Source organism: Momordica charantia (genome assembly GCF_013281855.1).
Source record: "Momordica charantia cultivar OHB3-1 chromosome 7 unlocalized genomic scaffold, Mcharantia_2.0 BLBB01000007.1, whole genome shotgun sequence".
In the NCBI taxonomy this organism is placed as follows: Eukaryota; Viridiplantae; Streptophyta; class Magnoliopsida; order Cucurbitales; family Cucurbitaceae; genus Momordica; species Momordica charantia.
Genome location: NW_028275165.1, coordinates 19,664,403 through 19,689,425, shown reverse-complemented (window position 1 = coordinate 19,689,425; position 25,023 = coordinate 19,664,403). Strand labels below are relative to the sequence as shown.

General features: G+C 35.6%; 3 protein-coding genes across 5 annotated transcripts; 2 read left to right on the top strand and 1 right to left on the bottom strand.

Moving 5' to 3' along the window:
• Nucleotides 1-1,432: 1,432 nt before the first annotated feature.
• On the bottom strand, nt 1,433-2,264 carry AGP25 (arabinogalactan protein 25). The gene has a single exon (XM_022283040.2). The coding sequence runs from the start codon at nt 2,093-2,095 to the stop codon at nt 1,667-1,669; it is 429 nt and encodes a 142-aa protein (XP_022138732.1). The 5' UTR covers nt 2,096-2,264; the 3' UTR covers nt 1,433-1,666.
• A 6,788-nt stretch (nt 2,265-9,052) lies between these two features.
• LOC111009660 (uncharacterized) lies at nt 9,053-15,398 on the top strand. 3 transcript variants are annotated; one of them, XM_022282812.2, is made up of 3 exons: nt 9,053-9,288; nt 9,401-9,695; nt 12,025-15,398. In XM_022282812.2, the coding sequence occupies exon 3, from the start codon at nt 12,208-12,210 to the stop codon at nt 15,040-15,042; it is 2,835 nt and encodes a 944-aa protein (XP_022138504.1). In that variant the 5' UTR covers nt 9,053-9,288; nt 9,401-9,695; nt 12,025-12,207; the 3' UTR covers nt 15,043-15,398. The 3 variants fall into 3 exon arrangements, with proteins under 3 accessions (XP_022138504.1, XP_022138503.1, XP_022138507.1); XM_022282811.2 differs by lacking the exon at nt 9,401-9,695; XM_022282815.2 differs by lacking the exons at nt 9,053-9,288; nt 9,401-9,695 and adding an exon at nt 10,992-11,485.
• A 2,628-nt stretch (nt 15,399-18,026) lies between these two features.
• Nucleotides 18,027-24,334, top strand: LOC111009745 (BRCT domain-containing DNA repair protein). The gene is made up of 8 exons (XM_022282938.2): nt 18,027-18,370; nt 19,102-19,569; nt 20,113-22,157; nt 22,254-22,523; nt 22,608-22,688; nt 23,151-23,262; nt 23,594-23,660; nt 24,012-24,334. The coding sequence occupies exons 1-8, from the start codon at nt 18,283-18,285 to the stop codon at nt 24,106-24,108; spliced, it is 3,228 nt and encodes a 1,075-aa protein (XP_022138630.1). The 5' UTR covers nt 18,027-18,282; the 3' UTR covers nt 24,109-24,334.
• Nucleotides 24,335-25,023: the final 689 nt, after the last annotated feature.

Here is a 25,023-nt window from a genome sequence, read left to right as displayed (position 1 = left end):
ATTTTTCATAATTTGAAATCTAAGGAATGATTTTAATTTTTTATGTTGTTTGGAATGGGAATGATTTGAAAGAAATTAAATTAAATTTCTTTTGTTTGGATGATTTATGAAAAGAAAAGAAAATAAAAATTTTACTGATTTAGACTTTTAATCTAAATTTATTGGTTAGAAATTAAAATGAAACAACTAGGTAATTTACTTTGAAATTTTACGAAATTCTACAAAATCCGACCATTTTGGTATGAAAATCTTTTTATACAAAAATAAGATTTGAAATCCATTCAAAATCATAAAGTACCCAACAACAAAATTCATTTGAAATTCTTCGAAACCTAAGGTAGGAAACAGAGCATAAATTTTTGATTTATTAACATTTATAATTTGGATGCTATTTGAAACATAAGATCCAACTAGTTTACACTGGCATATCCATATAAAAAAAACATTAAAAATTTTTTTTAACAAATTTAACCCAAAAAATTCAAGACTTAATTGAGAATTTTAAAGCTTAATTGAAAATTTAAAAGATTAAAAGTAAAATTAAGAATTTTCTACCAGATTAGAGACTATACACAGCCTATAAATATGACACTTAATTCAAAAGAATAATAATAATAATAATAATAATAATAATAATAATAATAATAATAATAGATGGGAGGGAAAGACATTGATAATGACAAGAGAAATGAGACAAGGAGGGCTTACCTAAACAGCACTATTCAGAAAACATATTGATTGGTGAACACGTGACTCAAAATTTTCTAACTTATACAACTAATTCACAGTTGGTGTGCATCACATGCACAAGGAATCAAGTTTTGCAATCTGATTCAAACCCATGTGCCACCAAATTCACCCTCCTCCTACTCACACTAAGAAAAACAAAATCTAAGGGCTGACCTAAGTTTTAAATGAACAGATAGAAAGGAGAATTACCCCTAGTTTGTCTTAGATCCAAAATCGACCCAAAAGTTTATCTTCTAAATTTACTATTTCTAATTTTTATATTTGAAAGGATTAATATGGATAAGAATTCAATTAATTAAGGGATATATTCTCGACCAAAAAATTGAAAGTTTGAATTCACACCCTACCATCCTAATTAATATCGGTTTAGAATACAAGGTTGAGTGCCTAAAATAGTGTAGATATTCTCAAGATTGTGAAGTTCTAATTTACTCTTTTTAATTTTTAGAATTAAAAGCTTAAATATGTGAAGTGTTAGGAGGACAGAATCTTAACTATGATACCATATTAAATCACCTAACAATCTAATTTAAGTTTATGGTTTCAATAAATTTAATGTTTTATACATACCTCAATAATCTATCCCATCAAACCTCGCAGATAATGCAGGTTTAAAACATAGTGTTGAGTGCCTAAAATGACTGCAAATATTCCCAATGATGGCAGAAAATCAAGCAGCTCATACAAAAATAGAGACTGAAATACTATGCCATATATCGCTTATATAGTACAAATGATCTGAATTCTCCCTGCAATAATTCAACCGAAGAAGCTTAACTAAAGAGTACTATCTTCCATATACTCAAAAAAATGAAAATTGAAGAAAAAAAGGTGGGAAACATAGGGGATGTGATGAATCAAGTGAAGTACAAGTCCACCAGTTGAACTTGTTTTTGCAGAAAGACATTTTTGGGACTCAATGTAACGGCAGAGAGAAGAGAAATAGTGCTGAGCCAGCAAGAAGAAGGAGCGAATTTGAATACCAAGGCAGGGCTGTGGGCGGTGCGAAGGAACCTGGAAGCCCAAATGGCGAGAGGGCCGAGGGATCGGGGGCGGGCGCCTCGAACTCGTCTGGATTGGGAGGGCTTGGGTTGGAGGGAATGGTGGGAATGGAGCCAGTTGCAGAAGGAATGTTACCGCCTGGAGAGGGCAATAATGGAGCAATTTCAGGGGAGAGTTCTTGGAAAGGGGAGATGGGTTGTGGAGAATTGGTGGTAAAAAGTGATGGAGAGGCTGAGATTATGGTGGAGGATTTTGGATTGTGTAGAGAGTCAGATGGTAAAGCTAGCAAAGTTGAGGCCATGAAAGCCATAATGAGTGCTGAACAATACCAAAAGGAGGCCATTCTAATGATGATGAAATCAGTGGGACTCTCACTGGAGAGTGTAATATATTCGTGAAAACTGAAGGGTTTTTATTTCAAGAAAAGAAAAGAAAAATATTTTTCCCTTCCTAAGCTGCAGAAACTCGAGAGGATGATGGTTTAGGTTTAGGGGCTTTTTTTGCTTCAAATGATGATGCGGGACCTATAAAATGGGAGAATGGAGAAGCCAGGTGGGCCAAATTCCACGTGGCTGGTGGTAAGTGGATGATGTGGAGGGAATACAGGTTGTAATGTTTAGGGAAGCGACAAAAGATTGATAGACTTTTTAAGCTGCGGCTTGTTTGTTAGCTGATGATTCCTCTTTAACCCGTGATATTGGTTCTCCTTAATTTACGATAATTCAGATCCTAAACTCCAGTCCAGTTGATCACAACTTTACTAAAAATATTAATTTCACTTACCACTCTGATTACTGCGCTCTCTCTATTCTAATTACTTGAATTTCAATGATTAATCCGAATCCCACCTCTCAAACTTGTTGAACAGATCTGTACTCGGACATGGAAAGATCAAGCACAAACGCACAGACAGAAGTTTACCAAATTGAGGAGATGCCAAGAAAAAGTCGGCTTGAATATGCATTTTCAGAGGGCACCGAGAAAAATCTCTAACATAGGGATGGGATCTTCAGGGTTTTAATGTTTTCTAACTCAATGAGACTATATTTGGATGGGATCTTGTCGTAAGTGCTATGTGGAGATGTCTTTCCTCATGGATTAAATTGATTCTTTGCACAAGTTAGAGCTCATATTTTGTAAATGGATCCAATCTGTCCTATTAATAAAGTTTCTGCTCTTGTTTCTCAAGAGAAACATCAAAAGAATATGAACGTAGTCTCCAATGGCGGAGATTCCGTGACATTTTCTGTAAAATTTGAAGACTCCAAAGCACATTGATTTCACGGCTCCAATTAATAAGGGGCAGAAAAGGGGAGACCAATTTGTACTCTTTGTGGTTTTTCTATTCATGGCTTACGCTCACGAGAAATGTTATAAGCTACATGGTTACCTTCCTAGATATAAGCAAAGAGAAACCTGGACATAATCTAACAAGGAAGAAGGCCACACCTGTTAACCAAAGCTATGGACGGCGGTTCTTCGAAAGCTTCTTCATCCTGATGAAGCGTTGGATATTTTGTTCAGACGTTTAAATCTGAATACACTCTAGAATTACGGCTGATAGAATTTGAATAATACTTAGTGCTTACTGATCAACATCCATTTCTTATTGAACACCGTTAAATAATATCCTTGCTTCTAAGGGAAGGATCCAGTCAGTTTCCTTATGTTCGACATCCTGAAAAAAGTTCAGTAGTGGGAGAATAAGGGCTTAGATTTTTCAATCTCAAGTTCCCGTTTCAGTTTTGGGGTGGGTTTATTCTTACAGCGACATTCCTTATCAATAAGGCATCCTATCCTGATTGACAAGATAAACTCCTTTTCAATTACATTGTGACCCACGAATGGATTATAATTCTCTCTGGGTTTTTGGTTGCTTAAACTTTGCTTCCTTCTAACCGAGCCAAGTTTTGACCAACTTAAACATTCTATAGGTTGCAGATGCATTTATTAGATTGATTATAAATAAGATGGAAATACGAGGAAAATGTAAGCTCATTAAGATATACACTATAAGAAGGTAGGGATTTCTTTAAAAAAATTTCCTGCGGCGGAGCTTGCCACTGTGAACATTCTTCTTATGATCGCATCTATTTGTAATTGGCCACTTGAGCAACTTGATGCAAAGTATGTATTTTTCGCTGGTAATAAATTTTAGAAGATTCTGTGGATATACCTTTAGGTTTTCCTATAGCGATTCATGGGGGGATCCCTTGGTTTCTAAGGTTCACAAATCCATCTATGATATCAAAGAAGCTTCGGGAAAATGGTTCTCTAAATTTTTTCTCTGCTATTCTTGTTCCTGGTTTTCAAAATTTATTAGCCTAGCACTCGTTGGTCACCAAGTGTTCAGGATCTTTTAAAAAGGACAAAATTATTAGTCTATGCCATCGATATTACAGTTGCTGGATCTGATGTGAGTGGCCCTGGATTTTGGAAGTTTTCTTAAATGGATAGCTCAAGCTTGAGGATCTTGGTAGTTAGAAATTTATCTTCGTCCGGAGATTTGATCTCGTAGACGTATATATCTTTCTAAATGTCATTAGACTCCTCAATTACTTTATTCTGATTCATGATGTTTTTTGGTAGATCCTAAAATTCAGTAAAGTTCTTTTGATGGTGATGTTCTTAATGATGCTTCTTCATATTGGCATTTAGCTGGAAGGCTTCTCTATCTGACAATATCAGGACCGGAGGGAGTGAAGAATAAACCTACTTTGTGTTGCCTCTCGAATAGACTTAGCAAAACCCACTGTGAACATGCACGTACGTCCTAGCTTCACTTTCAACACTCAATCGATTATTTCGCTAGTGTCAAGAATTGTTTAGACATTTTAGGGCCGATTGACTTCTATTTTGTGGAAAGGATGAAAATAGATGTTATTGTCTAGCGCCGAGAAGGCAGTAGCACCAATGAATTAACGCCATGACGGCTTAAGAATTCAGGTTCACAGATCAGAAGCTAAAAAGCCATAATAGTCATTCCGTTCGGCTCTACTCAAAGGATTGTTAGTTAAATAGGCGAGCAGATAATTCAGCAGCGCATTTTGCTGCTTAACGAAAATATCAAAATATTTTTGTCAAGAAATGGAGAAGATAGATTTGTAAGAGTACCTGACGCAGTATGCCGAATCCTTGTAGCTCGTGAGGATTCCTCAATAAAGTACTTCACAATTGACTATGTTTGAGTAGATGTTCCCTCCCTGTTAAGCAAAGGCAGTATTTGCAGAAAACAGAGCTCGGGGAAATTATCTGAAGCAAACTCGAGGAGGAATAAGGAAGTCAGAGTTGAAGAAAACGAAAAGTTCGAGCCACTTCAATCGAGCATGAGCTTTTAAATGATCCAACAGGAAAAGAACAAAAAATAGAAAATCTTAAAAGGTAAATGAAACTTTAGCATGATCCGTTTATCCTAGGGTCAATAATCTGAGATCAGTGAAGAATGAGCTTATTGCCAGTTCGTGAAGCTCAACATATTCGAAACCTCAATTCCGTTCGAACTCCTGCTTAGATACAAACGAGAAGTTCAATGAGTCAGAAATTGAACAAATGCAGCAGTCTCTAATAGTGATTATTTTTTCGAGGTTTAAGATACATACGCATTGAACCAATAACTAGCTTAGAACTCCGTACAATATGTGAGTTCTACTGTCGACGCCTCTGATTGTTGATTACTCGATCATCTACTTCCTTCCATGGGATAGAGTCAACAAAATCACGATTCAGAAGATCAAAAGTAATGTTGCTAATGACTAGATCATTAGCAGAGTACAACAGAGAAACTACTGAATAGGATAAATATAGCTCGGAATAATTTGTAAGAAGTACATGACGCACCGAATCTCAATAGCTCGTGAGGTCTCCTCCGATAAAGTACTCCAAAACTGATCATGTTTGAGCAGATATTTCCTCCTTGATTAAGCAGATGCAGTCAGTATTAACGGAAAACAAAATTCGGAGAAATTAGCTAACGTAAACTTGAGAATTAAGGAAGGTCAACGTAGGAGAAAATTAATAATTCTAATCTACTTCGATCGAGCATGAGCTTTAAGATGATCGAGCAGCAGAAAATGTAAAATAGAACAATGTTAAAGTAAATGAAATTTTAGTACGACCTGCGATCATGTGAAGCACAACATATTTCCCGCAGAAACATCAATCCCGTTCAAACTCCAGCTTAGATATAATGCAAAACCAAAAGTTCAACTAGTCCAAAATTGAACAGATGCAGCAGTTTCTTATGGTGATTACTTTTTCGATATTTCAGAAAAACATACGCCTCGGAGCAAACATCAGCTGAGAACTCCTTCTCCGCACAATAAGTAAGTTCTGTTGATTCGCTTCCTGCAGAATCTTGATCATCTACTGCACATCAACGCGCTTGATCGCCAATTAATCGATCGTCTTCTTCCTTCGGTATAGCTATGGAGTATTAGAAAGCACGATTTAGAATATCAAAACTATTGCTACCGGTGACTGGAAAATCAGCAGGGTACAACAGATAAATTCACGGATAGGCTGAAAATAAAGCTCGAAAAACTTAACCGAGTAATTTCCGCTGCCAATGGAATTGCTGGAGATGCTATAATCGCTCAACAGTTCCTCTGTTCGCTTTGCCATAAGGTTCCAAATGGAGAGGTCTACGATTTGAACAGTTCAACCGGAGGGAGAAATAGTAATAAAATTCTCGATAGGTGATGATTCGAGTTCCACGAGAGAGAATGTTGGCGATTCGCCATGGATGGGAGAATCGACTAGCAAATGAATGGGCGGGAACAGACAAGCGACGACTGAAATTGTGAAAATAATGGCGGTTTGTCAAACAACATTTTTAACAATTTTTTTTTTAAAGAACATTTTTAACAATTTTAATAATGAAGGTGAAATTTAAAATAAAAATATAAAATAAAATATGTTAAAGTACAACTTTTTCCCTATGGTTTAGCGTGGTTTTAATTTGACCCTTGTAGTTCTTTTTTCAATTTGGATCTTTATGGTTTGAATTTAGTTCACAGCTATGAGATTTATTTATTATATTTAGACTTAGGTCGCTTTAGAAATTCAACGACCAAAGTAAAATAGTATAAAAATTAGCATAAACAAAAATTTAAGATATACAAATTAAATTATAAGTTTTGGAAATTGATGTACCAAAATAAACTAACGGTGAAAATACAATAAACATAATAGTATTTGAACAAAACAGAAAGTTATAAAATAAAGTAGCATCTGCTATGCTGTCGTTACCTACATATTTCATTCTCCAGTTAGTGCATCAAATTTGTTTTATATAACCCATGTTATTCTATCTATTAATTGCATACTCTTTGCCAAAAGAATCAAATATCGTGGAAATTGTTAAAAAGACAATTAGAGTTGAATTAGATAATTTTAGGTGGACAAATATACTCTCCTAAATTTATTCGGTCATTACCCCTTCCAATTTGTGACGAAAATACCCTTGAAATAAATACACCTTAAATTTAGGAAACAAAATAGTGAATCAAAATTATAAAGTTCAAAAATTTTAAATAACATATACATTTAGAAAATTCGAAATTTGTAAGATAAAGTATTTTAAGTGTATGCTTTCAAATAAAAAAAATATAAAATTGAATCAAAATGTAAAATGGACTAACAAAAACATAAAATCAATTTAGAAAAGTGGAAAATGAATAAAAAATAAGATTGAAAAATCAAATACTGTTTTTAAAACTGTGGGAGGGGTATCCACATTGAGAGACACGATAATTAATACCAAATTCATGAACCGTCTCCTTATCCCCAAAAAACGTAATCGGAAAAAAAAAAGAACCTACAAAATAGGTTACAAATAAAGGTTAGGACAAACTAGAAACGCGGTGAAGCACCTAGACGAGGATGAAGCTAAGGTATTGGTTGTATATAATAATACCTACGTGGTACTGAAAATAGTTTACTTACACTACAATGAGCGACTTGTTTGCATCATTTTATTACTTAGTTTTTACCATTGGTTAAGTATAATCACTATCTAATATAGTGTAAATACGTATATAGACATAATAAAACAGAGTAAGTAAATAGGTGTATAGGAAGAATAAAGACGAAACATAGAGTAAGTAAAGATGCGTATAAACATAATAAAGACAGAGTAAGTAAAGAGACATATAGACATAATAAAAGACATAGTAAGTAAAGAGGTATATAGGCAAAATAATACAGAGTAAGTAAAGATACACACGGTACCTGAATTTTTCTCAATCAGCATGGCTGCAACAGACAATACGAGATAATGTGACTGCTCATTATGGCTACAATGTCTCGTGAGGAAGGAGACTCATTTTCTCTTCCAATCATTTTCTTCATCTTCTACTACTTTCTCTCAACTATCGATAATTATATTACCTTAAATATCAATTCATCCAATGTTTACTTCAAATTTGTACCAATTAGGATTCAAATGCATAAATTAAAATAGGGATCAAATGACACATTTTGTGGCAGGAAACTATTTAGGGAGAAGAAAAAATTCTTTAGTTCTTCCATCGTTTAATTGAATTTTTCTTATAATCTGAATGTTTACTAGATGAATTTCGATCACATAATTGAAGGCTCAAACTTTACAAGTCATTATCTACTCGATTTGTTGATCAATCCATGTCTAAAAGAACTTGAGATTCTTGGGTTGATAAAAATTTGGGATTATGAAACTTTTGTAATAATATTTAGGAGACACCATATTTAAGATGGTGATAATTGCAATGGAATTTACTGTCAAATTAGTTAGGTTGGTTATAAATTCTAATTAGATTATGTTGGAGATAAATTAATAATATTTTTAAAAAGTTTGAATGATATAGGTAGGTCGTTTGATAATATAGATTCGGTAGATGGATTTGACTGTTTGATAATGTGATTTCTAGGATGTAGGTGGTTCAAAAGTAAAGGGGTAAAATTGAGAACAGATTGCAAGAACAATATAGGCATGAAATATGTGTAGGGTAAATATGAACTTCTACCCCTTCCATAAATTTTAGGAAATCCAAGCATGATCATATATGCCTTACGAAAATTTTGACCATTTTTCATTATGATATATTGTACGTAGCCATTACTCATCATTTCCCTAATTGATAAATGATAACATCAATAACAATTTAGGGTTTAAAGTTTAGAGATCACATAGACACGAACACAAGGCTAGAATTGTAATTTACTTAACTTATGAGGGTTGTTTTGGTAATTTCATCCTCAATTTATTATTATTATTATTATTTTTGCCATCATTTATTTCCAATTAATCAGCGGGTGTAGCAAGAGAGGAATCCCGAGTGAAAACAATCGATACCGTAGAATTTGTATCGAACATCTCAGGCGAAGAGCCCTCACTTTCAACGTTATTACATTACCGATTTTCAAAATCACAAGAGAAATTCAGTGCTAATCCCTCTGGGCTTCTTCCGATGCCCAAACATCGCGTTTCCCTCAAATTTCTCCTCCCCCTCAACTCTAAACTCTGTGTTTCTGCTGCTTTCCAACTGAAAAAAAGCACAAGTAAGTAACCTATTTTATCGTTTTTCTTACTCTTCAGAAATGTCTGTTTATGATCATGTATAGGGTTTTGTTTAAATCCTCTTCTCAAATCGTCGTCTCCAACCTTCTGCAGATTTTGAGGGTATTTGATGCATGGGTTTGTACTTTTGACTAAAATGGATTCAATGGCGTTTTTGAAGTTTGTTGGTTTCTTGAATGTGGGTTTTGCCTGATTTGGGCTGAGTTAGGGTTTTACTGCGGGTTGGTTTTGCTGAGAGTTTCGTGAACTCTCTACTTTTTTTCTTGGAGAACTCCTGAAATTTTAGAATCGTAGCCGTTGTGGAATTTGGTCCGTTGACGGATTTTGCGATGAAGGCGTAGAAATATTTATTTAATTTGGTGCCATTTCAAGAGCGTAGAGCTTTAAGGTGGTTTCATGCATTCCTTTTACTCTAATGGAGTTTAGGGTTGGTGTTTGTAAAACGGATTGCGGAAGTTGATAACGGACAGCACCTCTACTAGCAGCCTGCATTTTATTTTTTGATTTTTGTTGATATGCATTTTTATTTTTCAAATCACATGATGGCTACCTTAGCTAGAATTTTTGAGTTCTACAAGTTTTATGATAATCAGATGTTATAGGATTAGGTAGATTTTTGTTTTGATATCCGTGAATGTATGCACCAACTTACATGTAATTGCCCAACCCTACAACTTTTGAATATCAAGAAACTTGTGGGATTTTATTATAGGTAAGCAGCCACAATGCAATGGGGTGTGAAGGTTGGGCATGCTTTTTTGTAATTTGGTTAGGGTGGGGTAAAGGTGTAGAAAGAGTGAGTTAGATAGGAAATAGTTGGGTACTCCTGGAGAGGATAAAACCTCTTGAAATTTTTTTGCTAACCTTGCACCCATCTCTTCACATCACTAGTAAGTAGTAATTGTCAGAATGGAAGGAGTTTAATCAAATTGGTGTCAGAGAATTTCCCCTAGGCATGCCAATGGGAAAGATAGTTGATAATATAAAGGAGTATGTGGTAGGATGGTAGGGCGTGGTGGTAGAGGAAGTGTAGAAAATAAAATACGAATCATGGAGAGAAATAGTGTTGCATTATTAGAAGGGATGGCCATGCCTCATCGTTGCAATGGCTAGAGGAGTAGGATGGTGGTATAATTGCTTATGATCGTTAAGACTTAAGAGGGCCAAAGCGTTGGAGTGGACGCTTGAAGATGAGGCATCTGCATCAAGTGAGCCGAATAAGAGAGGAGCTGAGGCGAATAAGGCATTGTATAAGTGACTAGAATTGCATCTTTTTGATGGCCTACAATATGGTTACCAAGATTAGTGCTACTGTGAAAGTTGAATAGGATGGCAGGAGAGAAGCATATGGAGGCGTTGGTGGTGTGCTTAACTAGGGAGCCATTAGTTCAATTCGAGTTGATTGAGAGTTGGAAGTGAATTAGAACTTGGATGGAGTTCAAAAAACTTGCCCCCTCAGGCCTATTTCAATCTCTTCTAGAAGGGACCTTGTATGAAAGGCAATTCATATTAGGACTGGTGATTAGTGTGAGGGGTTATCACCTACAGTTTGAAATCTCTCAAATGAAGTGTTGGTGGGAAGCTTCCTTAATGCTATGCTACAAGCTTTTTTTTATTTATTTATATATATATATATATATATATATATATATCCGTGAGTGTCCCGGCCAGCTTACGCGCACCTCGACTAATCTCACGGGGCAACCACCTGACCCCACAACATTTGGTGCCGGGAAATACATAGGAATTACTAATTCCTAAGGTAGGTGGCCATCATGGGATTTGAACCTATTCCCTCTTAATTACCCTAGTCTCTTTGGATCGACGGTATGACTACAAGCTTAAGGATGAGTTGCAGGTTTTCCAGCCTGTGAACCTGGTATAAGGAAGGTGATGGGGAGAAAGACCAGAATGGCAAAGTGAAAGAGAATGTAGGAGAGATTTATGAAGTAGTGGCAATAGTGAAGCCGTGGTTGAACTCGATATGATTGTTGGAATCATTAGACAATCCCCAGTAGGCATCAAATTCGCCTTCAGCCTCTGCACAACAACTCCAAGCTACTCCATTAAGAGTTGACCTCACTGGTCTGATAGGTGTCTAGAGCAATTATGATTTATTTGTAAGACAGGGAGAGGTTCTATGATAGTTTTGGAAGATCCTGTGTTAATTTCTCAAGGGTAAGTCTTATGACTTTCTATTAGATTCTATTTCTTCTATAGCCCTATATTGATGTAAAAAATTATCTCTCCTTTTATTAACTATATTTTAAATATAATTTTGGTCATTTGGAAGAGCTGTTTGTAATCTTCTTTGGCTTGAGGCTTGACCTTCCTCTTCGATTGTAATTTCACTTTCATATCACTTATGATATTGTTTCTCATCCTTAAAAAAATGGTAAGACAGGATTTTTTATCTCATAATTTTCAGAATTAGACAACTCCTAGAAAATTAGAACTGGAAACTTATTGAGTTATTTTATTTTTATTTTTAAAAATTTTTACCGCTGAAATATCACGAGAACAGAGAGAAATGAAATATGATTTGAGATGGACTATAATTTTTATTGGACTGATGATTGGGTTATTGATTAGTATGCTTATAAGAACTGAACATCTGTCCATTTGCTAGGAATGATTTATTTTATGGATTGATCTTCCATGTGCTTAATTTTTTTTTAGATTATTTTTTAATTGGTGTAACTTGCTTCAAACTGTAGCGACCGACTTTATTTGAGATCTGCGTGCTTTGGGCATGGTTTAGAAGCATCGGCAATTTGCCTGAACATGCAGCTTAACTTAGCGAGGACGATAATACAAGCATCTGCTGTTATGTAAAAGTCAATTTGCATTGCGTATTTTGTATTCGAGTCATTTGAGTGAGGTTGATAATTATATGAGTTATGGATTGCAACAAAGAAGAAGCCATTAGAGCAAGGGATATTGCTGAGAAGAAGATGGAAAGCAAAGATTTCACTGGGGCTCGTAAATTCATTCTCAGGGCTCAACAGCTAAATCCTGATGCGGAGAATATTTCACAAATGCTTATGGTCTGTGATGTGCATTGCGCAGCAGAGAAGAAACTGCTTGGGAATGAGATGGACTGGTACGGCATCCTTCAGATTGAGCAAACGGCAAATGAGGCGACAATCAGGAAGCAATACCGGAAGTATGCTCTTCTTCTCCATCCGGACAAAAACAAATTTATTGGTGCAGAAGCTGCTTTCAAGTTGGTCGGTGAAGCTCAAAGAGTGTTGTTGGACCAAGAGAAACGCCGGTTGCATGACATGAGATGCAAACCAGCAGTACCTTATCGACCTCCACAAAGAGCTGGTTCGACTTTTAATGTTGGGGTTCAAGCTAACTTCAGAGGCAACTTTACGGCCTTCACTCCTCAACATCCACAGCCTCAACCCCAAGGACATTCGGGTTTTGGTCAAAACCGTGCAACTTTTTGGACCGTCTGCCCATTTTGTTCAGTGAGGTACCAGTACTATAAAGAAGTCGTCAATAGATCGCTTTGCTGTCAGAATTGCAAGAAGCCCTTTGTTGCATATGATATGGAACTGCAAGGGGCTCACCCTCAGCCTATGTCTAACTTGCACCACACAACATTTTTTCAGCAGCAGAATTCCTTCAATCACAGGGCTGAGATGGGACACCCAGGAAACTCTCAGTCTGAGAAGCGTAGAATGGAATCTCTCCGGAGGACGCACAACACTTCAGGTGCTGCTTCAGAAAAGTTATATGGTAAGAAAAGAAGGAAGCAGACATCTGAATCCAGTGAGAGTTGTGATACTGGAAGTAGCTCCGATTTTGAAGAAAATGTAGTTACTAATGAAGATAGCAAAAAGGATGTTGGACGCCCTGGAGCGCACCATCCACGGAGATCTAGTCGACAGAGGCATAAGATTTCTTACAATGAGAATTTAAGTGACGACGACTCTGTGATCACTCCAAAAAAATCAAAGAGAAGCAAATCGTCCGACAGCTCAGATGAGGACAGTGAAGAAGTATATGTAGACGAGGCATCTAAAATCAATAATCAATCTGGATCTGCTGATGTGGATGATGATCAGAGGGAAACAAATAAGCTAGGACATAATTGCTCTGAAGCGAGCTTATCGCGTAGAAGCAAGGGTGGTAAGAAGGTGAGCCATAAAGAAACATTAGATAACGATTATTCTCAGAGAAGCATGGGGTCAGCTGGTGATCCCGAGGTTAATTTGTTCTCATGTTCTGATCCTGATTTCAATGATTTTGATAAACTACGGAACCGAGAGTGTTTCAAACTTGGGCAGATCTGGGCTATGTATGATAATATTGATACTATGCCTAGATTCTATGCTCGGGTCAAGAAAGTGTTTCCTTCTGGATTCAAGGTTCAGATCACCTGGCTAGAGCCAGAAGCTAATGATGAGTGCCAAAGCAAATGTGTTGATGAAAAAGTGCCAGTTTCTTGTGGTGAATTTGTATCTGGAGCAACTGAGACCATGACAGATTGTGGCTCGATGTTTTCTCATGCTGTTTCTTTGGTCAAAGGCGGCCGTAAAGATATTTTCAAAATTTATCCTAGGAAAGGGCAAATTTGGGCTCTCTTCAAAAACTGGGATAAGAATTACAACCGTGATTCCAATTGCCAGTATGAGTATGAGTTTGCTGAGACATTGTCAGAATATAGCAAAGAATCTGGTATAGATGTTGCACTCCTAGCCAAGGTGAAAGGCTTTTCGTGTCTCTTTTGTCGAATGGTCAAGGAAGGAGAAAATTCGTTTAGAGTCCCTGCAGCTGAATTATTCAGGTTCTCCCACCAGGTTCCTTCGTTTCCACTCACAGGCGATGAAAGAGATGATGTTCCGGAAGGTTCTTTTGAACTTGATCCAGCCGCTCTTCCCCCCAATGTTCCGGAGATCGCCATCCCCCAGCATTTAAAGAAGGTGGCTGCCAATGCTGGTCTTAACACATTGAAGTCCACGGCGGGGCCTAATGGAGATGCAGGCACACACAAAGCCGATGCTGATACTAAAAGCGACGATGGTGATGTGGCTGAGGCTTATGAGATTCCAGACCCTGAATTCCACAACTTCGATGTTGATAAAACTTCTGAGAAGTTTCGGGTTGGTCAGGTCTGGGCATTGTACAGTGATGAGGATGCCTTACCGAAGTATTATGCTCAGATCAAGAAAATAACTCACAAACCGGAGTTCGAATTGAGATTGTTGTGGCTGGAGTCCTCTGAACTGCCAGACGATACTATTGAATGGCACGATAAAAGTATGCCGATTTCTTGTGGGAGATTTAGAACTCAGAGGACTAAGATGCACAGCTACTACTCCACCAAATCCTTTTCTCATCTGGTTAGAACTATTCCTGTTCCTAAGAATGGGTTCTACATCTCTCCTTCATTGGGTGAGGTTTGGGCATTATACAAGAACTGGACCCCTGAAATCAGATGTTCAGATATGGATAAATGTGAATATGTTATAGTAGAAGTCATTGAGGACGACGATTTGCAAAAAGAAGTCTTGGTCTTGGACCGCGTCCATGGTTTCAACTCGGTCTTCAAGGCTAAGACCAAAGGTGATTCTTCAACCGTCACTATGGTAATTACCCGAGTCGAGCTTCTACGATTTTCCCACCGGATTCCCGCTTTTCGGCTGACAGATGAGAGGGGCGGTAGCTTGAGAGGTTGCTTGGAGCTTGATCCTGCCGCTTTACCGATATATTTTTTTTATTGACCCGATCAGGCAGGACGATAAAAACCATAGGCAGCAATGCCATTGTATACCTCTGTATCTAATAGCCTCAACGGAGCCTTTGTGCAATGAACTGAACCGAAATGAAGCGTTTTTTAAGAGATGCCTTGGCAAACAACAGCTTGTTTAGATGAGGAGTCTGTGCTGGTTTCGATCCACACTGGCTTTGGGAGAAAGAGAAGTTTTCTCGCTCATATTACTCTGGGTTTGTTCTAACATTTTCAATTATCATTGTGAAATCACCCTTAATTTTGTTTGTAGCTAGCTGGACCTTATTTGCCAAGGAAAATATGATGAATTTCTTCACTTAACAAAATGAAATGTTAAAATTATGTGTCCATCTTTCTCCTACAGATTTGTCATCCAAATTTGCTGCTGATGAATTACTGGAAACTCGCCCCTCCACATTATACTTTGTTCTAAGTTGGAAGGCAAAACATACATTACCACGAGTTCTTAGAATAGTTATCTGAGTTTATTTGATGGCTGGTAAGATTTTCTTATTGGTTTTCTTTACTTTTTTTTCTATTCGACTTCTAAAATAATCAACGGATGAAAATTAGATGTATTTTAATTGATTGAGATATGACTTTTTAGATCATTTAGATAAAGAGTGGAGAATTGAATGGGCAATTCTTTTGGTAATATATATATATTTTTTCTTTTATCTTGTTTTTGTTTTCTATTTCTTATTTTTCATTTTCTCTTTTAATAAATAAAAACAATATTGCATTTGGTAATTTAAAATATTTAAGTCCTGATTGATGAAGGGTAGTGGTGGATTGCTCTACATTCAACCACGTCATTACGACCCTCAAAGCAATACAGCCCTTAGTTGGGTGAGGTTGTGTGTGAGCCAAATGACGTAGGTGTACAAGAGTACTTTGTGCCACAACCATCATTGAGTGCGTAGATTTTCTTTTGTAGTTGGTTTTAAATTCAGTTTAAAAAACTCTTCCATTCCATAACATAACGGGGTGAGGTAATGTGCCGGTTAAGCAAATCAACAAACTGAAGTATCTTATAACAACTAAGTGAGATAAATGCACCACATAACCCTACTAAATATTTGACTAAGAGAAATAAATGCAAAAATTAAAATAATTTTTAAAAAATTAATGAGTTGACAATTTTTCAATGATGATTAGTATAAATATATATTTTGATACAGCCTTAAATATTTTTAATCTATCCTAAATTATATCACAAAGGATTTTTCTAAATATTTTATAATCTCTCCGAGAATTTAACTTTGAGAAATTATGATGATCAAGGGCGAGAAACTATTGAAAATTTTGTTATCGGAAGAACAAAATCAAAAGCGATAAAAATTTTTCTTCAACATTCAAACGGAAAAAAAAAAATTTAGTTTTAATTTTAAGTTAGAGCCCGTTAGATTTCTGATTTTGGTTTTTAAAAACAAAAATCACATATTAATAACTTTTTTGTAGAGAGAAAACAAGTGTTTTAGAAGAAAAAATTTAGGTAGGAAAAAAATTTAGAACCTCAAAGAAATTTGTTATAGATATTATGTCAAGAATAAATGTTGAACATTAAAAAGAAAAGTGAGATTTTAAACAACATACCTTTATTTTTAAAAACTACTTTTTTTTTTTCGTTTTCCAAATTTATTTAAAATTTAAAAGGTGATTTTTTGAATTGGTTACCGAAAATTTATTTTTTCAAAGCTTAAAAACAAAATAGTTACCAAACCTCCCTTATTTTCCTACTTCTGTAATCGTGTCAATATCATCTTTTACTTTTTTTTTTTTTGGAAACAATATCATCTTTTTTTAAATATCATTTATCAAAAAAAAAAAAATAAATATCCATTGTAAAATAGAAGAATTGAAATTAATAAAATTAAGGGCAAAATACTCGCAAAAGATATATTTTTTTTTAATTAAATTGTTAATTTATAAATAGTGGTTTCTCACCTGTTATGTCAAATTCACATAAAAAATAGTTGTTCTCCCTATGAGTATGAAGAACCTTTTTCGTAAATTCTCGTCTACTAAAAAATTTGTATTCCAAGACAGAACAAAAAGGACAATATACAGGATGGGTAGAAGAAGTTGTGATATTTGGTTCGATCCATGATCTGAAACGACGCTACGGGATATAATATATTAAACGACTACACCAATCCTAAGGATCCATAGGCTTAATTGCGGATCTAGCACAACAATAAAAATGTTTAAGTTGTTTCGTCTTAGATTTTTATTTCAATTTTTATCCCTAGGTTTGAGGTAGATGTTTACTTGGTTCCTGAATTTTCAATGAACACTTTTGGTCATGTGGTTTGAGGTATGTGTCTAATTGGTCCTTGAAGTTTGAGAAATAGTTTTAAATGGTCCATGATTTTTTTTACTGTTAATTAACTAATATTATAACGATGTGACAAATTACAGTTAATTTGTTTATTGTAGTTGCTGATGTGACAAATTATATTAATTAAATGATATATGTGTAGGTGATGGTGCTTTCTCCCTCCTCTCCCCATCTTTTCCTCTCTCCTTCTCTTGCTTTTTCTGATGACCACCACGTATTTGCCGTCGCCGTCACTTCATTTTAACATTAGTTAATTAACAGTAAAAAAAACGACCATTTAAAACTATTTCTCAAACTTCGGAGACCCAAAGTGTTTATTTTAAAACTTGAGGGACCAAGTTGACACATATTTTAAATCTCAAGACCAAACATGTTTATTTTAAAATTTTAGGGGCCAATTAGACACGTACCTCAAATCTCAGGGATCAAAATGGACGAAATAAGGACTAAGTATTTTACCCTAAAATTAATTTAATTAAAGAATGACAGCTGTCGGCTGCTACTAAAGCAAGAGTAACGGCTTGCTGACTAGGACCGATGAATCCCACCGCAGCTTTCGGTATAATTTTTTAATTACATTTCACAAAATTTTAATTAAATTTTTTTTCTTTGAAAATTACCCTTTTTTTCATTTTGGAAGATGCCTCTTCCGTGGGAGCCGCCGCTGGGATCAGTTTCCATAGTCTCACTCATTTTTTTCCCTCCAAAACCCTCACCCCTCACTTTCACCTTCCCGCCATATCGTCCCTGATCCTTAATCCCTCTTCCGATCAACTTTCCGGCGCCGGCTAAATTATCTCCGACGTTTCTCCGTCAGTGATTAGAACCAATTTTCTGCAATAGTTTCGCGGTTCGTCGTTGTTGGATTTTCTTTGCTGCAGAAGAATTGAAATGGCTTCTTCTGGGAGCGATCCCGAGGATATTGATTGTACGGATACTGAAGTGTTTGACGGCCATCTTTCACCGACCACCTCTTCTGGTAAAAGATTTTGATTTTTGTATAATTTTCGCTTGAAGTGATTTTAATGTGGTAAAAGTTTTGGCCTCGATGTTCACCCATTGTGTTTCTGAAGTTGCTGGATTTTACTTTTCCATGTATTTTAGTGTGATTTTCGAAGTTTTCATATTGTGAATGATTTTTCTTGGGGACTGTTCTTGGATTCCACCTTTTTAAGAGTTGAGATACAAAGCTCTGATCTTTTAGCAGTGCTCAGTGGTGACTATTTAAACTGTGGGAAATTTTCATTTTTTTAATTGTATTTGGTGTGTGAATTTTAACCTTAGACTGTTGATGATTTCGTCAAATTGATATTGGTTGAGTTTGGGCATTTTATTGCTACATTTTGAGGTTTTCTTTAACATACTTGATTTTGTAGCTAGGTTTCGTAATGGTTGGGTTTGGATATTTCTATGGACTGATTTCGAGTGTTTTTTAGGTTGAATTTAGTATGAATTATTGGTTAGTTATTAAACAATTTTCTAATTTTTTTATTTCACCACATGTTTAAGTTTATGATTCAATTTGATGGCGGTAAGATTTAGGCTAAAATTGACTCACTTGATCATCAAGTATAGGAGTAAAAGTGAGCTTTTTCCAGCCACAAATCACATACAAATAGATTATAGTGGCTGTGACTGGAAGCTATTTTAGTTTCATTTTGATTGATCCTATGACTTGTGAGAACAGCAATAAAGCTTCAAATTCTTCAGGAACAACTCATTTTTATGACGACAAGTTTGAAACTCAAGTAGTGGATCTTGCTGGAGAAAGTCAAGCAGTGGATCCCATAGATGATGAGTTTGAAACTCAAATAGCGAATCCTGCCGGAGAAACTCAAGCCTTTGATATTGCAGGTGAAACCCAAATCTTGAGTCTCTGTGGTGAAACCCAACTACTCGATGATGATCCTATTCCCACTTGCATTGAAAATATGGACTTCAACACTCAAATATTGAATGATTTTGATGATGACGTTGGCACTGATTGCTATGATGATGAAGGAACAGACACAACTGAAATTAATAGTGATGAGGATCTATCTGGTGATGAATCAGCCCAAAGTTTTGACCAATTAGTGGATTGGGAGAAAGGCCTATTGACCTCTCTTCCTGAACGAGACGGGAGGAAGGATTATGAGGAGCTCCCGGATAAGTCGACTGATAAAAAATGTAATTCAGGTATTATTCTTTTAAACCAGTGACCAATAACAAGTCTTTGTGTAACTCTCTCGATCATTGGCAATTAGATACATCTATTTCTTGTAGCTTTGAGCAGGAGCGGAGTTTGAATGAGATATAATTTGGTTTGTTTGTTGTGTACGTCAAGTAGTTTTAGAGTAGTGTTGTAGTAGTTCCTTGTTTTCAGAATGTTATGTTCATACTATCGATTATCGTGAACACAGACATCAAGATATTTACAATATGTTATTAATAATGTTTTGAGCTATCACATTATATTTTCCTTAACTTTTCGAATGTGATTTCAGTATTCATCATCCTGATGAGGTGAGTTTTAGACTTTAGTCGAATGATGTCTTTGCCAAGAGGCCAGAGGGTAGGGAAAAAAATAGAATATATAGTTTTTCTTGGGCTGATAAAAGTGATCATGAGATGTTTTCTGTGCTGCAAATTGTGATTGTTTCATTCAAGCAATATGCTTAAAATAATTTATATTCTCTTAAGAAGTCATGAATTCAGTTTTCTTTTATTTCACCTTTGCAGGGCCCACACGACTTGTTTCGATTCGTGCAGCCTCATTGCGTGCCTCTGGTTTAGCTGCAGCCCGCAGTTCTGCCTCACAAACTAGAAACCCCTGGCCATCTTCTGTTATTAGTGACAAGGATATAGAAAAGTCATCCTTGAAAGATAATCACGTTGATCGGCAGATCAATCTTGGGCAATGCTGTGCGAATGCTGGAGAGCTAGGTAACATTAAGTGCAGGGTTGGCAGTTCAGCAGTGAGAAAACTTTTTACTGAGGATTCTACACCTGCTAATGATTTAGGAGATCTTCATGAATTGACTGCATATGATGGTGATCAGTTGGCAGGGTTAAGCTATGTCGACTCTCAAGAACCCGGCGATTTAACGCAAGATAATGCTCTTGATTTTGTCGAAAAGTTTCTTAAAGATAACTCCATGGAGTTTGATCGAGGAGGTACCTGTAAACTGGATGCCATGGTACAATCAAAGTCAATTCCTAACCCAAAAGGACAATATGATCTGGCTAACATTGTTAACTGTATAAGAAGAGTAGGAGAATCAAAAGTTTTTGACTGGGACGATAATCGGGAAGATGAGACAGGTGGGGATCTTTTCTGCAGAAGGAAGGAAGAGTTCTTTACAGAACCTCGAAAACTGAAAGGAAGAAGACCGGACTCGAATGGTGCTAAGGAAGGATCTTCTTTAAGTATTGAGAATACGAAATCAAGGTTTTTTTGTTCTGAATCACGTCTAGAGTTGGGTAAAGGAAAAGAGAACAATGAGTCAACCCGAGAAACCACCATCAAATGTAAAAAGAACCTACGTAAGAAATTGGACCAACAGAATGATGGCGTTCCATGTAAGGGACAGTTGGAAGATGATGTCATCGAGCCTGATGAGCAAGAAGTCCTTAATGTCGGTTTTGATACTCAGATGGCAGCCGAAGCAATGGAAGCATTATTCCATGATGGGAATATCGATAAATTAGTTAATAATGGAGAAAATAAACGTTTGGAAAATAGTCGGAAGGATTCTTTTGGTGGTTCTCCTGCTGGAAAACCAGACTATAGCTTGAACTTAAGGCAATCTGCTAAAAGGGGACGTGCTAAGAAAAGAAACACAGTCAATACTGAAAGAAACAGGCAAAGGGTGTTGTCACAGAGGAGTTCTGGAAATCTCATCAAGTCTTGTGAAAATGAGACTGTAAAAATGCCGGGGAAGGGTAAGAGGACAAATGCTGATAAAATCAGTGAGAACGAAAACTCTGGTTGTGTATCCAATAATGGATGTAGGACGGTTCAGAAGTGGCCTTTATGTGAAAAAGTTGTCGAGGTTTCACCTGTTGCTCATCGAACTAGGCGTTCGAGGATAGCTAATCAATCAAAAAATGCTAAAGCAAAGAGAACGAAAGCTACTGAGGCAGTTTCTAAAACACTCAATATGAAGACGAAAAAAGGCACTAAAAATGATGCAATTAACTCTGCAGGAGAACGAAGTTCATGTGGTATGTTAGCTGGTGAGGTCGGTCTATCTGATAAATTTCTCGGGCAAACTGTGAACCGGCGCAAAAGGTCGCGTAACACACAGAAAACACGATCATCATTACGTCTGCTTTCGCCTCTTTCTTTAAATGAGAACTTGGAAGGACCAACTGTTGACAGAACAGATGCAGAAAATGCTCATGTTTTAAGTTTAACCGTCGATATGAATGTTAACAAAAAGAATGATGGACGTACAGTTTCGTCTGTTGTAAGGACTACGTTGGAGGAATCTCCTAGTAAAAGGCGTAAACCATCTATCTTGGTTTGTACTACTCCGCCTGATAACTGTAGAACACCTGTAAATGCTGCATCACCAGTTTGTATGGGCAACGAGTACTACAAACAATCATGCAAAAAGAGCCGCTCAAAATCATGTCTTCTGAAAGAAATCCGTGACTTAACTGCGACGGGGCTTGTATCGGGATCCTTATCGACTGAATCAAGGAAGCGAAAAGATATGAACGAAGTTCGAGTCTTGTATAGCCAACACCTCGATGAGGACATAATCAAACAGCAAAAGAAGGTAATTTAAGTCTTCAGATCCCATACTCTTTTAGCTCCTGCGTGTAAGGTGGTCTCTTCAACTAATCATTCATCATCCTTATTGATTCTCTTTCAGACGTTGGCTCGCCTTGGGGTTACCGTGGCACCATCCATGACCGAGGCGACGCATTTCATAGCGGATAAATTTGTTCGTACGAGGAATATGTTAGAGGCCATTGCTCATGGTAAGCTTGTGGTGACACACCTATGGATTGAGAGTTGTGGACAGGCGAGCTGCTTCATCGACGAAAAAAATTACATCCTACGGGATGCCAAAAAAGAGAAGGAATTTGGATTTAGTATGCCTGGTTCCTTGGCTTGTGCTCGGCAGCGCCCTCTTCTAGAGGTGATTTGTTTCTCAATGTTTAACCAAGTGCCTTTGTTTTTTGCCTTCTGTAATCTTTAGTTTTCACAATGGTAAGCTCCACAGGGTCGACGAGTCTTAATTACCCCAAATACAAAGCCTGGGAAAGACGTCATTTTGAGTTTGATCAAGGCGGTAAAGGGTCAAGTATGTTTCGCCTTACTTCTCTCATTGATTCAAGCATGTTTGGGAGTGATTTTTGCCGGCCAAAATCACTGTTTTAAGACAGTGCTATTTGGTAATATTGCATTTTGGAGAATGACTATTTCTGTTACACTATGATTTTGCCTAAAATTTTTTATGAAGTTTTTTTTGGGTCTTAGTCTTACACTCCTTTTAGCTAATTTGACAGTTTTGAAATTACTTTTGAAAACAAACCTTAATCATTCAAAAATACTTTTTAATTATATCAAAATGATTTATAATTAAACATATTTTACAAAAGTCATTTTAGAACATGTATTTGTATTTTTTTTGCTTCTGCAATTTCATGGGATTGTACATGCTTTTGTTTGGTTTGACACAAAATTATCTACTAGTTTGTTTGGTCTGAATGATTTTTTCTCTTCTCCCTTCTCTTTTTGCTGATGATGGTTGTGATGCTATCAGGCAGTGGAGAGAATTGGGCGTTCTATGCTGAAGGATGACCAAATTCCAGATGATTTGTTGGTATTGTCATGTGAAGAAGATTATGATTTCTGCTTGCCTTTTCTTCAAAAAGGTTAGTTAATATTGACCCTTTTCATTTTTATAGCATCGAAGTGGATAATTGAGACCTGTTTGATAACGTTTTCTATTTTTTGTTTTCTTTGTTTTTAGATCTACTCACTAGATCTAAAAAGCATTCAAAAACTTTTTCTTTTTTTTTTTGAAAAATTGACTATGATTTTTATAGCGTTAGGAAGAAAGTATGTACCTAAGTAAATACAATAAAATTAATTTTAAAAACAGACAAAAAGGGAAAAAGAAAAACAACATTGTTATCAAATGAGTAACCAAATTTATAGCTTCGTTTCGTTTTTAGAAAATTACTAAGTGTCCTTTGCTTGTAGGCGCTGCAGTGTATAGTTCCGAGCTGCTACTGAATGGGATTGTAACTCAGAAGCTCGAGTTTGAAAGGTCGGGTATTTTATTATTTGTTAAATTACTCACTTCTCTTCATAAAAGCTCAGTTTTTTCATAAAAAAATTTATTTGTTAAATTACAGCTAAAAATTTATTTGTCTTTTTATCTCCTGAACTTTCACCAAAGAAAACAGTTTTATTCCTAAAGTTTTGAATGGGTTTGAGATGATCCCTGCCATTAGTTTGATCTGAATAGAAAATTAGCCTTCATCAAGCTCGAGTTGATCTTCATCTTGATTACACGACGTCCTTTTAAACATTAAATAGAAATGAAACAAACCTCACACATCCTAAGAGCAAACACCATTTGATGCTTGTTCTTGATAACGTCGATCTTTCTCTGCAGGCATCGTCTTTTCGTAGATCATGTCAAGAGGACTCGTTCAACGATATGGCTCAAAAAAGATGGCAATAAGTTCCATCCCGTTGCTAAACATCAATAACTTTATTACTTATTCGTTGATTTTCTCTTGGGTTATGTTATTTCTAGGTGTTGCAGTCTGTACATTATAATCATAGTTTTTTCCTTTTTTAAACTTTAATCATAGTTTTGATGTGCTCTATATAGTATATATTAGCTTTCTTTAGTTTCATGTAAATTTTTATGCTGTAAGAGAACAAGAGAGGTACATGTTTTATCATTTTATTTATTCTTTTTATTGTTTTTAACTCGTCGATGTGCAACCATATTTCACCGAGTGATGTAATATAAATCAAGTAACTTTATACAATCTAAATGATGAAAATTTTTAGGTGTTTGTTCAGTAACATTTCTGTTTTTTATTTTTTGTTTTTTATTTTTTATTTTTTATTTTTTGAGAAACATAATTATTTGGTGAATATATCTATTTTTAATTCTTATTTAAAAATTATTTTCAAAATTGGGTAGAAATTTAAAAAACAACAAAAGGAGGGTTTTTTTGTTTCTTCACGTTTTCAGTATTTTTCAAAATATGGATAAAAATGTTATTTTATTATTTTAATTTTTAAAAGTATAATAAATCTAAAAAGTAAAGTTTTTGAATATTTAATTAAAACATTAAATTTCATACAAAACTTTTATTCTTTTTCTTTTTAATTTAAAATTTTAGAAAACAATAGATGTTATCAAATTTGTTTTCTTTTATTTTTTAATTAAAAATAATAATAAACAGTTATTCAATGTAGTTGTAATTTTTTTTTACTGAAAAAGAAAGAAATGAGAAACAAGAATTCAAACCAAACCCATATAATCAAGACTTATGGTTGAAATTTTTCTGCATTAAACTTTACCAATGAATTTATATATAATTAATTAATTAAACGGTTGATTTGTCAAGTTGAGTATAGCTTATCCTAATTTTCAATCAAAAAATAAA

What these genes read in the sequence shown, in the direction of transcription:
- AGP25 (XM_022283040.2), bottom strand. Translation starts at nt 2,095, where the DNA reads ATGGCCTCCTTTTGGTATTGTTCAGCACTCATTATGGCTTTCATGGCC.
- LOC111009745 (XM_022282938.2), top strand. Translation starts at nt 18,283, where the DNA reads ATGGCTTCTTCTGGGAGCGATCCCGAGGATATTGATTGTACGGATACT. An exon ending in TAATCAAACAGCAAAAGAAG is followed by an intron (nt 22,158 to 22,253) that starts GTAATTTAAGTC and finishes ATTCTCTTTCAG; the next exon opens with ACGTTGGCTCGCCTTGGGGT. An exon ending in TCAAGGCGGTAAAGGGTCAA is followed by an intron (nt 22,689 to 23,150) that starts GTATGTTTCGCC and finishes TGATGCTATCAG; the next exon opens with GCAGTGGAGAGAATTGGGCG.
- LOC111009660 (XM_022282811.2), top strand. Translation starts at nt 12,208, where the DNA reads ATGGATTGCAACAAAGAAGAAGCCATTAGAGCAAGGGATATTGCTGAG.